The sequence below is a fragment of the Leptonychotes weddellii genome, chromosome 8 (assembly GCF_054177405.1).
Source record: "Leptonychotes weddellii isolate Sample4059 chromosome 8, ASM5417740v2, whole genome shotgun sequence".
Classification (NCBI taxonomy): domain Eukaryota; kingdom Metazoa; phylum Chordata; class Mammalia; order Carnivora; family Phocidae; genus Leptonychotes; species Leptonychotes weddellii.
The window spans coordinates 129,586,587-129,602,818 of record NC_138376.1 but is presented as its reverse complement, the minus strand read 5'-3'; the positions used below and the strand labels follow the sequence as shown (position 1 = coordinate 129,602,818).

The 16,232-nt window shown below is 54.5% G+C and overlaps 1 protein-coding gene across 1 annotated transcript in view; it reads right to left on the bottom strand.

Moving 5' to 3' along the window:
- KIF25 (kinesin family member 25) overlaps nt 1–16,151 on the bottom strand; it is a 35,251-nt gene extending 19,100 nt beyond the window's left edge. The window contains exons 1-5 of the mRNA XM_081829388.1: nt 15,915–16,151; nt 14,130–14,268; nt 13,263–13,366; nt 10,181–10,269; nt 8,252–8,288 (exon numbers count right to left, since the gene is read on the bottom strand). Coding sequence (XP_081685514.1) covers nt 8,252–8,288; nt 10,181–10,269; nt 13,263–13,366; nt 14,130–14,268; nt 15,915–16,028 — 483 coding nt within the window. The 5' untranslated portion in view covers nt 16,029–16,151. The remainder of the gene's footprint in view (nt 1–8,251; nt 8,289–10,180; nt 10,270–13,262; nt 13,367–14,129; nt 14,269–15,914) is intronic.
- Between the last annotated feature and the right edge of the window lie 81 nt (nt 16,152–16,232).

Sequence of the window (16,232 nt, the reverse complement as noted above, 5' to 3'; positions counted from 1 at the left end):
GTGATCACTAGATCTTAAACATCTGAAATGATTCCAAGAGCAAAGTTTCATTTTCCCAAACACAGCTTAAGTGTTCTTTCTTGCCTATCCAAACAAATACCTCCTCGTTCATACTGCTAAACATCCCTTCTCCTCACAAGTAAGATCCATGCCCTCGACCTTTTAAGATAATATCTTTTCATCCAAAATTTCAAGCTCTTGCCCTACGACACCCTTCCCTTCCAGAGGGGAATGGCCCGGATGTGTTAAGTGGTGGAGGCAGACCCTCGGGGCTCCCCTGTGGCGCGGACACACTTGCTCATGGAATCCCAAGGCTCCATGGGGCGCCATGTGGCAGGTGCCCAGCTCAGAGCCAGTAATGGACAAAGTCATTCTCCCGACACTGAGCTGCTTCCGTATCTGTATCCAATCCCCTCGGACAGCTTTCAAAAGCATCCAGGGCGTACAATTCTATGCCATCAACTCAGCCATTCACACTTTGAAACTAAAAGTCAATTTTAATCCAACTGCCACATGCTCAGACCAGGAGGAGCTAAGTGAAGGGCATTCAGAATGGAAGGCCCTGCCCTTCGGTGTTCCTTCCTGGTCCTTGGCCTTCTCCACGCTGACCACAGGGAGCTTGCTCACCTCCGCTGGGGAGAGTGGAGGCCAGGGTCAGACGCACTGTGATTCCACCACAAATATCTGAGTTCTCTCTTCTCGGGAGGCGGGCACTCAACACCATCTTCAGGGAGTATCACCTCCTTATTCCGAGAAACCTGCTGGATGGGCCGTGATCTTTGCAAACATAAGGCAACAATCCTCTCCCAGGAGGAGATGTTTGGGTTCCATGGCCCAAAGAGCTAAAACAGTTAAAGATGGTCATCGCTGTGGTCAATAGGTCTTTACTAGTTGCCTCTGGGTCACTACCTTCATCGAAACGGATAAATCTCAGCAAATTCATGTTGAGTCTGGGGCGCCTGGGTGGCTCAGTGGGTGAAGCGTCTGCCTTCAGCTCAGGTCATGATCCCGGAGCCCTGGGATTGAGTCTCGCGTCGGGCTCCCTGCTCAGTGGGGAGCCTGCCGCTCCCTCTGCTTGTGCTCTCTCTGTCTCTCTCTCTCTCAAATAAATAAATATTTTTTAAAAAAACACAGAACCTGTCTATAAAAAAAAAAATCATGTTGAGTTGAAAAACCCAGTCCCCTGAAATACAACCAAAACTCACCAATGACTTTTTAGGAGCAAATACAGATAGGAAAATTTATATACATATAACCATCTATAGTGTATACAGTTTTATTTGTAAGTATAATTTAGGTAAATTTTTATACCTAATTTATAAGTATTGTAAGTATAAATATTGTATAATTTATAGGTTTTATTAGCATCTATAGTTAGAGTATCTGTTTAATGCAAGACAGCTCAAATGAGATTTGATGTAGTGATGGCCTCAGATGGGGAGCTAAGGTGGGGGGGTCATTGCTATGTCCAGTTCCCACACTGGTGATAGATTCATAGAGGTTTGTATGCTAGTAAAATAAACAAGCAGGCACGGATTCTGAATCACCCTAAGTCCTGCATTTAAAAAAAAAAACAAAACAGACAGCACAACCAGATAACAAAACAAACCCCATGGACATTTACTATAAAGTGGCAGGTTTCCCTCTGAACTGCAAAATATGGGGGAGTGAGGACGCGTAGACGGAGCGTGAGGACCGAAGGTCCCAGGGTCTCCCTGACTCTGGAGCCTGGCCTCTGGGCTGCAGACAGTGATGCAGGGGACTAAACCCATCATCATGACACTTACCCAAACCTTCACTGGTCACCTGGGCAGGAAGCCAGGGAGCCCTTCATTATTTCAAAGCTAATAAGTAAAGGGGAAAGGGCAGAGCACCCCCATGGACTGTCCCTCTGGGTAACAGCAAGGACATGGGGGAAGTATCTCTTTAAAAGTTTCCAGGAGTAAAGGAAGAAGGAATGACAGAGCTAGATTAACACCATTTTGCAACCTGGTGACATGAATGAGCTTTACCATTGCTCACTTCACAGAGAAGCACCTCCCAATAAAGAACTCATCCCCTTCCTGCCTCAGGGATGGAACCTGGGTGTGGCCAAGCCTCTGGGTCCTCCTGCCTCTCCACAGGACATGCAGAGGACAAAGGAACACGATGAGCTGCACCAAGGAGATGCAGATGGTGAGAAACTCCCCAGGTCCTCGGGCACCAGTGGCCCAAACAGCCAAGGGGAGGTGCTCTAAACTATAAAAAAAAGAAAAAGAAACCAGGTGATTCCAGCAAGGTCCACAGATGAGGAAAGGACGCCAGGGAAATTTGGTGGCTGGTACAAGGTCACCCACATCTTCCTGGTAAGAACAGGAAGGCCAGATGGTCGCATCTGTGTCTCATCTGTCATCTTGCTCCCATGTGGTCATTCAGGGAGCACCTGACTGCAGAGAGGTCACACTATGGGGAGTGCCCAAGCTGCATTCCAAGTGCCCTGAGGCCTGGGGGCCTCCCTCCGGGCCACAGAGGCTGACATGGGGACCAGGATCTGTAAGCACGGCAGAGGGGGCAGGGCTGGAAAGAGGTGCAGAGACAGAAGGGCCCAGCTGGTGTTCTCGGACCATCTGCTCACAGCCTCAGCGTGTTCCCAGTGGATTATTTGTCTTGGTTTGTAGGAGTGTTTGATGCATCTCATGAAAGTCTTCAGGAAAACCCACTCTCTCGTCTGGGCTCTACATTCCCATGGGCGACAGACTGAGCTCAAATCCGGCTGTTTCTTCGTGCAGGCTGAGCTCAGCTCCGAGAGACTGTCAGCCTGCCGGTGGGCGCCCCACCTTTCTGCCTCTGACAAGTTCAAAGATGCCCCTTTTGTTTGCAAATTCGCCCCTAAGCATCCCTATTTCCTTCCCCCATTCTTATCCCTGGGAACACCAGCCAATGCTGATCCCTCAGGGCCTGTCCCCTACAGCTGGTCTGCGGGGTGCCGCCCAGCCCCCTTTCCACCCACGGCTGCCCCCTCATCCCCGGAACACGACACCTGTTCCCCGCCCACCCAAATCTACCCCCTGCTCACTGGTGTCTCGTCCAGGAGTCAAAGACCACAGGTCGTGTACCCAATGCCAAGTGCCAAACGATGTGTCATACATTCTTTATGATGACTTAAGGGTAGAGACGCCGGTAACCGAGAAGGGGAGTTCCAAGGACCCCGCACGCTGTGCTCACAGACGGGAAGCAGCCAACTTCTGTGTCAGCTACCGTGGCTTACACAGCGGTAGTAGGTTATGCTGTTTTACTGCGACCCCGATGAGGACACAAAGGAGGGTGTTCATGTCCTGTTGGCATTACTTTTCCTCAAAAACAGCGGGAGGAATATATTTATTATGTTTGTGTGTTGCTAATAAATATTATTAAGTAGCTGCTGCTTCCTTCCCCATTCACAGCGTGCTGGTGACCGATCGGGCTGGGCTGAATGTCCCTACACTTGCAGGCATTCTGGCCATGCGTTCCCCTCCGAGATCAGGAACACGGTCCGGGAGGGCGGCCCCTCACACAGGCACACGGGCATGGGGGTGTATCGAGGCGAGGGGCTGGCAAGTTTCCACATGGCGGAGAGGGGACAGGACATCATGCGTGAGCGCCTGGCGGGGGCATCCAGCTTCCCCTCGCCTGTCGGCGGACCCTGCCCAGGCCTCCGGGACCACGACGCCCAGAGGCTCTGCGGTTCTTTGGGGTCTTTGGTGAGAAGCAGGCGCAGCGGTCTTTACAACTAATACAGAACCTACTAGCTAATTCTGACTCTGCTACAACTCGTGTGACCCTGGGGGCTCATTTTCCTTTCAAAGTCCCATTTCCTACCGTCTGTATAACGTGTTGGCAGCGGAGTCAGGCCCAGCGGCACCTCAGGGGCCCACAGTTCTAAACTTCAGATCAAATTCGTCGTTCATCAAAGAAGGAAACATTAGGAGCTTTCGTGGAGTAGATAATGTGGAGGAGGGTCATCTTCGGACACTGGCTGCTCTTCAGACGCCCCCACGGGGCAGCCCCTCGGGCGCAGCGGATGCATCCTCCCACAGGGCAGTATGTCCTTTCCTGGGACGGCGCACACGCCCAAGACCGGATGGGGGACAAACCCTTTGAGAATCCGGATTCACAATATGAAATAGGAGAAGAACATGAATTTGAAGTAAACTGACAGGAAGACAAAGAGAATTTCTCCCTCAAATCCTGGTAGCTCCTTAAAAATCCAAACGTCTTCCTCTGACCACGAGTCTGTAAAAGTCACACGTGCGGTTACGACAAATTTCAATTCTTCAGACTTGGTTCATATTTGAGGAACTAAATCTTGATTCTAGAAAACCCCCGTGAGATGCACAATTTTACTGCAGGAAAGAGCAGGTGGTCATAGGCCTCTTGCAGCCGAGCGACGGTCGAGGCCGCACCCTTCACCTGTGACTTGGGCCTTCTGATATCCACCATCGCTGGTCAGTCCCGCTATGGATAAGGAAGCCCCCCGTGCCCTGGAATGAACTAGAAGTGTGTGTTTCATACCCTCATGTGCATGGATAGAGGCTGTACCCAGTCCGGAAGGTCTTGTGGTAAACACAGAGGCAAAGTCGGCATGGGGTGATGCAGACAAATTGCAGATAAATTCCACCAAGAACCCCGAAGAAGTGAACAGATGCAGGGAGGTGCGTAGATGGTGCATTTCAGACTGGGACCCCCAGCACGGCCTTTGCAGGCGGTGGTGTCTATACTGAGCACAGAGGTGAGGAGGGTGGGCCTGGCCCAGAGCACGGGAGAGGTTCTGGCCGGAGAAGTAAGCACAGAGTCTGGCAGGCAGCACAGGGCTGGGCCCGGTCAAGGCCAGCGTGGCAGAAATGGTGCATAAAGGGGCTGGTGGCACAGAAGGTCAGGAAAACAGAGGTCAGAATCAAGAGTTTTCAACTTTGTCCTTAAATTCTTGTGACTTCATGGAGGAGTTCCGAGCCAGATGGCCATGTATCTGATCCCACTGCATCTTCAGGGACTGCTCCCGGCTACAGAGTGGCTCGGACACAGGCAGGTGACAGAGGAACAGGTCAGCTAGCTCCAGGGAGGGGAGCGCGGCCCTGAGTGCAAAGACGATGGGAATGGAGTAAGTGAGACCCAGGGAGGGGATTCCTGCAGAACCAGGATCTGCTGAGCGCTGATAGGGCGAGAGTCGATGGTGACTCCATTTCGGGCATTAGAAACCGAGTGGACGGAGTTACCACCTGCAAAGACAGGGAGACAGGAAGACGAGTCCGTCCAAAGGGGAAACCAAGAGCTCGGTTTTGGACGTTCTGGTTGGAGATCATGCGAGCCATCCCGAATATCGGTTCTGAGACTCAGGGCTGTCTGGAGCAGGGACGCAAACGGGAGAGCTGCTTTTCACCTCATCTCAGCAGAGCTGGGGCGTTCCCGGGGGGCAGACACCAGAGTTCCTGCGGCGAGTCCGCACATCTCCGCTTCCTCCAGAAGCTGCAGCAGAGGGTGCCAGCCACCCTGCGAGGACCAGGTAAACCCACGGAAAGGACAAGGCATCTGTTAAGGACCGTACAGAACTTCGATCATTAAAAACAGCAGTCTTTGTAAGCACCTCTCAAAAATAGTTTTGACCTCAGCTGCAGGTATTTGCATAAGAATCCTTTGACCCATAGGCTTTGTTCAGCTGCCTTCAGAAACTCAAGTCCCTGATGGTCGGACTGACCAGTTTAGTAAGAGTGAAGAGTAAGGGAGAACCGCAGACGAGGAGACAGAGCCAGCGACCTGCTCTTGCAGACCCCAGTGTCCCACGAGCCAGTGAGAGCCAGGAGAGAGGCCAGGTGGCTGTTCCATCTGACACGGATTCTATTTACAGGTCGAATCCAAAACTATTCAGTGTTGAATTCGACGGCAGGCTGCAAGGAAATCCAACACAAACTCACAGCCTCTTCCCACTCTGGAAATAAGAGCTTGCCTCAGGCCACGGCACCGACCACGCGGCCCCATCTGCAGTCAGTGACACCACGTTCCCGAACAAACGGCTCCATTAGGCTAGAAAACATCTTGGAGCCCACCGATTTCTTTAAACAAAAACCAAAATCACCCAGTGAAAAGCAATATTATCTTATCTTGATGGGTAAGATGGAAAAAAACACAAAACCCTCCAACTTCTGAATTTGAAACTTCAGTGGGACCCGGACAGGGACCGGAGGGGACAGTCACAAGGATGGCTGTAGGGCAAAGAGCAGCAATAACACGGGACAGGGGCACAGCAGGTCCTCAGCACGCGGGGGCCAGGCCCCCGGCTCAGGAGACGTGTTCCTAATGAAAAATAACTCCTGAAGGTCCACCAGGGCGCCCGGAGACCACGCGAAGGGTAGAAAAGGTCAGAACGTAACCACCACAACTCAGCGTCTTCTCCTATGAAAAGCGATTAACAGGATGATCACGAGGGCTCCTTTTAACTCAACTTCCTAAGAATGAGAATTTAATTTGTCTCCTGGTGTTTCAGGCAACACACAATGCATCCAATGATAGGTGAAAAAATAACTAAAAACAAGGACTTTCTAGAGTGCTTACTTCCGTCGCCCGTCGGGGTGTTTAACAGGGCTCCAGCCGTTCCCCAGACCTCTCTGTAGAAAATGAAGCCGTCAATCCGCAGACTGAAGAGTCCTTGCAGGTTACAGCAGGCGACCAGCACAGGACGCATGCCAACGGCCCACCTCGTGGCGGTGGCGAGGTGGGGGGCAGCCACGTGAGGCCTCCACATGGCCCACGTCTAGAGGCCACTGAGAGTTCACATCCCACGTGCTTCCTACGCTCATGCCGCCACGGTCAGGACACGCTGCTTGGACGCAGAAGCCCAGCAGATTTTTAACTTTCATTGATGGAGACTCTCAAACGCGCACAAAACAGGGGGCAATAGAATAACGGGCCGTCCCCCAGCCTCGCTGACACATGGTCCATCTGGTTTTACACACGTGCTCAACCCAACTGCCAGTTCTCTGGCATATTTTAAATAAAATATCGGACAGCATCATCACTGGATTCAACCCATGAGGACTCTTTTTTCCGCATGCCCACCACACATTACTAATCTCACTGTCTGAAGTTAACATGACCCCATACGTATTCCAGTTTCTCTGGCTGTCCCCAGAACGTGTGGCTTACAGCTGGCTTGTTCAGGTGCTGTGATCACGAGCCTGGTGCGTCTCTCCTTCTGGTCCTGTCTCCCTTCTTGGTGTTCCCGATTTCTCAGAGAAGTCGGGTCAGTCGTCCTGCGAAGTGTCGCACATTCTGACTGGGCTTATTGTTTTCCTCCTGTTCAGAATGACAGATCCTGAGGCTCCATTAGATACAGGCTCAGCTGGGAGGCCCAGTCTCTCCACCATGGGGCTGTGTACCCCTCCGCATCTCATCACCACTTCCTAATGTCTGAGCATCTTGCTTTCAGGGAAACTTCGAGGGCTCTGGGTTCTGAGGAATTCTGGAACCTTCCGTGGGGAAGATCCTGCTGACCCCTAAGACTATCCTCCAGGGCCATCAGGACTTTCAAGTGCCAACTTCTAACTTTATCACTGACTCTGAATGTATTAAGTAGACTCTTCTACAAAGAAAAGCTTTCCCTAGTCAACTATTTGTTTACCCTGAAATGCATTTCATCCTGGAAAGGCATCATAAATGTTTACCTCTTTGTAACTTTTTAGAATAATAGACTGATGATGTTCCAGCACGCTGCACCCACGGTCCCTGAGGAGCCCCACTTCCCCGCACGTGGAAGCCAGGCTGGGAGCTGGGGTTCCTGCTATTACTTCCAGGCCTTCTGGGTACAGAAGGCTAAGAAACACACAGGTTCTGAAGAGAACACAAACCCTGAGCTGGTAGTAAATACGGCCATCGCATAAATTTAGAACACACAGGTCATGCTCGGCTGCGTCGGTTCTAGGCTTGTGTTTCCTTCCTTATGCTCTAAACTTCAGGTCCCGCTCATGCATGTGCTGACTGATTTGGGAGCTGGGAAACCAACGTAAAACGTAGGCGAAGTGACTTTCCTCACACACATCCACAGTTAGGAGCTTGTGGCTTCACACGAGGGAAGTGCCCCCGAGCCTCGTTAATTTCTCGCTCCTGGGGAAATCAAGCAACAGAACCCATCTGCATTATCCAAGAGGCTCTCTGAATTACTCTCAGGGTGGAAATATCTGGGCACTCTGTGAACCATCACACAGGAAGCTTCTCCAAAGACTGTGTTGGGGATGTCACTCACGTCATCAATGGCATGGACCACTCCTGCAGGCACCGAGCTGGGGGCAGGAGGACAGTGAAAATACACATCACCGTGGAGTTTCCGTCTGCTTCCTCACCATCCAAACTTTCACACTCCTTCCTTCCTTCCTTCCTTCCTTCCTTCCTTCCTTCCTTCCTTCCTCCCTTCCTTCCTTCCTTCCTTCCCTCCTTCCTCCCTTCCTTCCTTCGTAAGAGAGAGCGAGCCAGCATGCAGGGTGAGGGGAAGGCGCAGAGGGGGAGGGAGAAAGAATCTCAAGTAGACTTTGTGCTGAGCACGGAGCCCAATGTGGGGCTTGATCCCAGGACCCTGAGATCGTGACCTAAGCTGAAAGCAGGAGTTGGCCGCTTAACTGACTGAAGCCTCCCAGGCACCCCAAAACTCTTCAACACTCGTATTTCTGCTGAGGCCTCCTTTTGTTTTCCCTTTCTGGTCCTCCCCACTGGTCCCCGCCTTGCCTCTGGCTCAGTCTCTGTGCCTCATACCTCTCGTATCAACGTCTCTGATTTTCTCCCCGTTCCTCAGTTCCCCCTCTCCTCCTTCCTTTTCACGTCCTCTGGAAACGTTTTCTCTCACGCCCCTGCTTTAGTCCATAGTCCCTGTGGGCCACAGCAGTGATATAGCATCTCGACCCCGAGTCTCGGGGGTGACCAATGGACAAGAAACCCTACGGCACAGTCTCTCGAGTGTTTGGGGGCAATCGGGAACCTGGAAAAATGCAATGTGCTTCAGAGCAAACGTCAAATGAACGTAAGCGAGGTAGGAGCACAAACGAAAGTTCACGAGGGCTCTGGTGAGCGCTGAGAAGCTGAACAGCGGGAGCAACACTGTCCAGCAGGCCTTCGTGCCAGGATGGAAGCAGCCCGGCCCCAGCGGCTGAAAGGTCGCTCAGGCAACGGGACGCACGGCGCGCAGGCCGGCCATGGCGGTGTTACCACGCGTTCCCGACGCTCTCGGGCCCTTTGACATGGGCTGCGGCCCCAGCCAGCACAGCTCAGGAAGGACTAAGCTCGCAAAACAAAAGCGTTGGCGGAAACAGCGCTCAGTCGCTGTCGAAGAGGTACAAACTGTGTTTCATACTGCGGGGCCGACCCAGGGCCTTCGGAAGACCTTCCAAAGTCACAGGCTAGACCGTATGATTTAAACATCAGTGAGGCGCAAGGGAGGCCCTTCCAGGAGAGCAAGATTTGGGCGGACAAGGGGAGGACCCTGACATGAGCCAACTTGCAGGGCAGAGGTGAGTGCCTGCCGGCCGCAGAGCCGAGGAAACTGACCTAAGGGAAGCAGGGGGCTAGTGTGCGGCATTGCGTGGTCAGAGGGCCCGGAATGTGGAATCCATTCCGCAGGCAACGGGGTGGACCTTTCCACGCGGCTTTGTTTCATCCGAGGAAGAAGGAAAGTCCTATTGAGTATGGTTTTCAAGTAAACAGCCCACTAAAACCATTTCCGATAATTCTGTGTTATTCAGTAATACCATCAGAACTCTAAGTCACAAATACCAGCAACACTAGTGACCTTCTCGCACCCCTGAGGGGTCTCCGGAGTAAACAAAGAAGGACACCCCTCCCCTATGATGCACTAACATACAGAGAAAGGACCAGCCAGAGCTTGGCCCTGCCAGTCGCTGAAAGAAGCCTGACCCCATCGGGCAGCAGAACCCCTACGACACACAAGGAGCTCGCTCAGAAATTCTGGCCACATTCAAGCCACATTCCAGCAGCCTGCTAACTACTCAGCTCCTTCCATAAAACAACCCTCACCCAGAGCATGAGAAATTCTGCTTTGGGGCCAGGGGTAGGAACACAGGAGGCACAGGAAATGGCCGCACTTTCTTTTTCCTTAAAACAGACACACGCACACACATGCACACACTTGCACACACACCCCCGCCCCAGTGCAAAAGCAAATTACCCGTCCTGTGAGGCTGGATCATCAAACTCCTTGTCGAAGGGCAACAGAGGACGGATCCGACAGTGAACTCTGATGTTCCCTTTCAGCTCCTACAACAACAGAGTTTGCACCCGTGAGCGGAGACACTGTTCCCTCAGAGAAGGCGCCCCGTACCGTTTCCCCAGGATGGGAGCCTTGGATTGCCCACCCACACCCCGGCCTCCGAATGAGTCCCCAGGAAGGAACACTGCCAGTCGGTGCTCCTTTACAGCTTTTCAAAATCCCCACGTAAATGTGTTCACTTGGCAAATGATCATCGTGTGGTGTGGTGAGAAGTATCAAGAAAACACCTCTCAAAGGCCACCTGCATCCAATTTGTGAGGCATTTGAGGGGAAGTTTCTGAAACCTGGTACTTCTGCTACTTTTCCAGACCCTGCAAAGCGTTCGTCTGAATCGTAGCAGGCTGTGATATCGCGGAGACCAAAACAAAGAGTGAGAAGGACAAACTGGGCGGTCTGGTAACAGCTCCTCACGTGCCCGCCGGAGGAAGGGCGCTGCGGTCGGAGACGGGTCCGCTTGGCGGGAGCACAGCATCAGGCACGTCCGCGCTCAGACGCCGGGAGCCATGCGGGGTCCGCCAGCTCCTGGGGGACACTGGCTCCGCGCCCACCGCTCTCCCTGGCACCGTGCCGGCCTCGTTCGCCCACCGGTCCTTGCGCAACCTTGGGACCATAATGAAGACCTCTGTGCCTCCTCCACAGGACAGCATGTCAGAAACACAAACTCTGGCACCGTGTCCTCCGGAAACCACCCTTCCCCACTCACTCCCACCAGCCCCCGGGCGCGTGGCTGCCTCCGCAGTCCCCAAATGCCTAAAGCAGCGGAGTCTGTCCTTATCGCTCCTGAAGTGCCGCGTCCACAATGAGAACCCATCTCCAGCGGCTTCTGACGTTCTGATATTCTTCTGTTCCTGCAGCCGAGCAACCACTAGCTTACTTGGCAGCTCCGGACACGAACGACCTATTCCGTGCTTGGGATCATCATCTAAAACCAGGAATTATGCATCCACCCGAAGGCGGCCAGCCGCTCCTCCCCAGCCCCCCAGATGAGAGACGACGCATCCATGGGGAAGCATGGGGACTGCTGGCTGCAGCTCTGCCAGAATCCAGCATTCCGTGGGAGAATACGTGGCCTTGGGAACCAAGCCACACCATATCACAAGACAGGAAAGACCACATGGAAGGAGGGGGAGGGCCAGGCCGGAGAAACTGGGAGACGGCAAGTGAAGGGCAGTGTCAGGTGACCTAAGAGGCGGCTGCATCCGTGAGTAAAGAAGTGTCACCCACAGAAAGGGACGGTCACCTCCACTCCATGCACACCAGGGCACCCGTCGGCACAGCCCGGTGTGGTCCGAGGAGCCTGGGGTGTGGGACCAGGTCCCCAGACTGAGCCTGCTGCAGTCCAAGCTCCTGTGGCAGGGAGAGGGACTCCTGCTAACAATCACGATGACGATGATGGTGCTGTGAGTTCCAACATGTTTTTCTATTTAAAAACTGATCTTAGCTCACAAGGCGATGCTGTTGCGTGCGGTCACCTGTCCCTTGTGCACCTCTCCCGGGCACCTGCTCTTATCCCATTTCCTCATCAGCCAGCACCTGCGTACTTGGCATTCCATAGCCTGTTTGCTCTGCTTGAGCCTAGTGCTCTAGCCTGTGGAAATATTTTGGGATACTCCTTTCAAATTCATATCCTCAAATACAATAATGTGCTTTTCTGTCTCCATCATGTCAGTAAGAATTAGGATCCAAAGAGTCTGGACAGAGCCCAGAGGACATCCCTACAGAGCTCCTCTCCTGGCCGTCATCTGGGCCCAGGTCCCTGGCTGGGCGGGCCTGCCCCTCCCTCACTGCGCGGCCTCCACAGACGCCAAAAACCTGGGGGGGCGGGGGCTGGCCTGTGAAGGATGGCTCGCAGCTCTTATGCTGACGTTCTGTTCATTAATATTTCATGTCATACTTTTGCAAAAGCCTGGCTGAAGACCAGATACTCTACATCTCTCCTCTTTTCTTGATGTGATACCTGGAAAGGACGAGAACACTGTAATTCTCATACACTCCTGCTGGTTCCGTGAGCAACTCGTTTTCCCTCTAAATGTTCAGAAAGCATTCTCTGGAGATCCGTTCTGAATCGTACCCTGGACTCACAGCTGGTTGATTCAACTAGTCGTGAAGCACAGCCGCTGATTTACAGGCTGTCGGTGTGTCTTCCAGGGCGCAGAACGCGGCAGCCAGAGCGCCAAGCCTCGTCCCACCCTGGACCTGGTTCCTGCCCGAGCGCCCGCCTGGCCCCTTTGGACCCAGGGTGATGCTGCTGTTGAGACCAGGCAGGAACATGCACGGAGGCGCTTACAGAGTGCCTGGTCAGCAGAAAGCGCACAGAGCCCGAACCACACGGGGAGACAGCGAGCAGACAGGAGAGCCACTCCTAACCTCTGGGGGAGCCGGGGGCCGGGGAGTTGCCAAGCACAGGCTCAGTGGGACTGTGAGCTAGCCCGGGCTGCAGCACGCCAGCAAATCTCTCGGGAGCAAAGGTCATCCAACAAACCATCAACTCCGGCCTCATCGTGTGCAGAAATGGAAACCCGAGTCTTCACATCTCCTGGGCCTCAGGCCTCACACTGCTTAAGAGACGAAGGTGAGCCATCCTCGGTGTCCTGCTGACGGCGAAGAAAGCTGGAGCCGCGCTGGCCAGGGAGGCTGAGCTCTGAGGATCCCGGCTCACGCATTCCGGGCGCGCCCTCCGCAGACCCCTGGGCACACGCGTGCCCCTGCCTGGCCCCCGCCCTCGCACTCAGCCAGGTGTCTGACCCCCCACCTGCAGGCCTCAGGCACTGGTCCCGTCCCACCCCACCCCGGGGAGGCTCAGCCCCACCGCCTCCTCGCCCGCGGGCCACACCTCCCCTCGGGCCACGCCTCCCCATGGGCCACACCTCCCCGTTGGCCACACCTCCTTGGCTGTCCACCCAGACCCCCACCCCTACCTTTCAATGAGGTCACCTTTCCCACCACCCTCCTCGGAACCTGAACGGTGAATGGAGCTCACCACCAAACGATTGTGAAGCATCTTCCTCTTCTGCTTCTCCAGCTCATACCGCGCGCTTACTTCCTGCAAGGACCGCTCCAGGTGACCCGCCTTCGACTTCCAGGCTGTGGGGACAATTTTACCGCAGGTGCGAGTGAGGTTTTCAGGAGAGGATCTTCAAACCACTCCCCGTGACCTGCCCTACCTGCAGGAGACTTTCGCGTCCTGAGGGAAATTCACGGCTCTTCCCCCTCTCCTCCCAGTTCTCTGTAAAGCACCCCTCTTTGACAGAGGCACACTATGCCCATTAGATAACCATGCTGTCCCCTTTCCTGGAGCACGTGACACGGAGGACCGCAGGCGCACACGCACGTGCGCACCTGTCACCTGGCCGGAGACCCTGCAGGAGGGTCCCTGAGCAGAACCCACCCAAGGAGCATGCCTTCATTTCTACGGTGCTTCTGGGGTGAGGACTTACAGCCCCGCGGCCAAAGGACCTTGCTCCCCGGGCTGTTAAGTCTGGTCGGTGATGAGAACATCCCCGTCTCCACCCAGTAGTGACCGAGCCTGAGAAAGAGCTGAATGGACAGAAGGGACCGTCACACTGCACTTCAGGGACATGACACGGGAGGCTCAGCAGGGACACAGCCCCAGCACAGGGCCGGCATCAGAGAGAGCCTCTTGCCGTCCCCAGAGGACAGGGACCTCCCTGAGGGGCGCGGCCACCGGGACTGTAGCCCCGCGATGGCCAGGCCGTGCCTCGGGGTTTGCTCATGTCTGCACCCAGGCAGGGGCACAAAGCCACAGCAGATGCCAACTTCAATCCCTGGCAGTCCTCTGTGTCTGCACAACGGGCCGGGCTGCCATTGGGCTAGGGCCTCAGCTTACCCAGCAGAGCCTCGTGGCAGAGCTGTGCCCTCTGGACGGCCGCCACCACTGCGGAAAGACCATCCTGCAGGTGCTCCCGGCAAGTTCTGAAAACCTCCAGAGAAGAGGCTCGCAGCACCTTCATGTCTCGCTTCAGGTTCTGGACCACAAGAACACACAACCGAGATGATGTTATTGATCACATCGCACCATATGGAATAGTCATGTAAGCGTCTATAAAATAAGAACACAGCCACACGGATGACACAGCCATGCATGAATCTCCCATGAACTAAATCCATTTAGAGTTGAAGGTCTTAAACGTTAGAGGGAGGACAGCTTTCTGTCCGCTGCGGACTTCCTCGTGAGGCCGGCCGGGCCCCAGTCCCCACGCCACCCTCCGCATGCAGGAACAGGGCTCTGGTCTCTTGTCCTGACTGCCCTCGGGGCCACACTGTCCTGAGCACACGGCCAGAGCCATGATGGCCCCTGGGCGCGTGTGACCCACGTCCAGGTGCACCTGCGAGAGCATTTAGGGAACTCTGGGGACAATGGAGCCGATAAGCGGTATCCCCCACGTCAGGGGCTCTTCCTTCTGGGACACTGTTTGGCACAAGTAGAAAAGAGGCCCAGAAGGAAGGAGCTGACGTCCTGTGGTCTGACATCTAGCAAGCGAATCACGAAACCCCAGCTGATCTGAGATACATGTCCTTGGATTCTTACGTCTTTCTTTTCTGTAAAACGGAGACCGTTTCCGTATGTTTTGGAAACATTCTGATAAAATGTCCATACGGAATTGAATTACAGTATCTTTAGTACATGGGATGCAGATAAAGTCCCACACTTCCGTCAGAGATGGACCCCTTCCACTGAGCTGTAAGAGGACAAAGGATTAATCCTCTGTAAATCGATTCTACACACACTCCCGCAGTTCGTGGGGAGGAAAAACAAGCCTCTCAGGGCAGACTAATCATGTTTACAGATGGCGTTTTTGCTGTTGTCATAATGATCTTTTTTTTCCCTTCTAATTTCTGCCCCGGTCACATTGTTTGCAACAAAAGGTGAACAATGCTCCTAATCACACGATGGTATAAAAATACCCCGCACCACGTGGCCCTGGAGCATTGCCAGGAGTGCTAGGGCCACGGCCACGCCGCTTCCGACTTTTCTTTCCAGATGGCCCGGCAGGTCACAGGACCTGCTCCCCGGTGACCACGGTGGTGTGCGTCCTGGTTAACCTGACCTGCATAAAGCCGTCTTCTACCATTTGACACTGGGATAAAGAAGAGGACCACCCTGCCTCCCAGTGTATCGGGAGCAGGGCTGTGTCCCACGGCCCGGCCACGGCCACACGGAGCTTCTCCCTCCCGCGTGGGCTCAGGACCCCAGGCCTCCTGTTCAGCAGGTGCCGCAAAGGAGGCGAGCTCCCGCCGTGGGCGCCAGTGAGACGCGTTGGGCGTCTGCCTTGGCTCGGTCATGATCCTGGTGTCCTGGGCTCAAGCCCCATGTCGTTGGGCTCCCTGCTCCGCGGGGAGTCTGCTTCTCCCTCTGCCCCTCCCCCTGCTGGTGCTCTCTCTCTCTCTCTGACAGATAAATAATTAAAAAAAAAAAAAGAAGGCCACGTGGGTCAACTGTGCTGGAAGATCCACTACTGCTAACCGAGGAGCTTTGCCTCCTTACATCGGGCTCCTTGTAACCCCTTAAGCGTAGGTCCGTCCTCACGGGCATAAGGTCCACAGTCTCACCAGAAAACCAGTGCTGAGTTACGGACACGAGCGTCTGCCGTGTAAATAGAGCTGCCCCTACCTGAACTTGGCAGCGGAGCTGGGGTGCGGCCGGGGCTGCGCTTCTCCGCGGCGGGTCTCGCTCTCGGCACCGGGAGCAGAGCCCGGCGGCCGCGCTGCTGCCCTTTCCAGTCATTCCTCGGTACTGTTGTGCAGAAGAGAATAAAAGACCAAAGTCTCAACGCCTCGGAGCAGGTGCACTTTCTCTGAGGGGAGACTATTCACCCAATGTCCGCTGAGCCCCACCTGCATGCAGGGCCTGCATGGGGTGGGGGGTGGCACGGGGACCGGGGCATGGGGGGTGCGGCACGGGGACGGGGGCGCGGGGGGGCACGGGGAC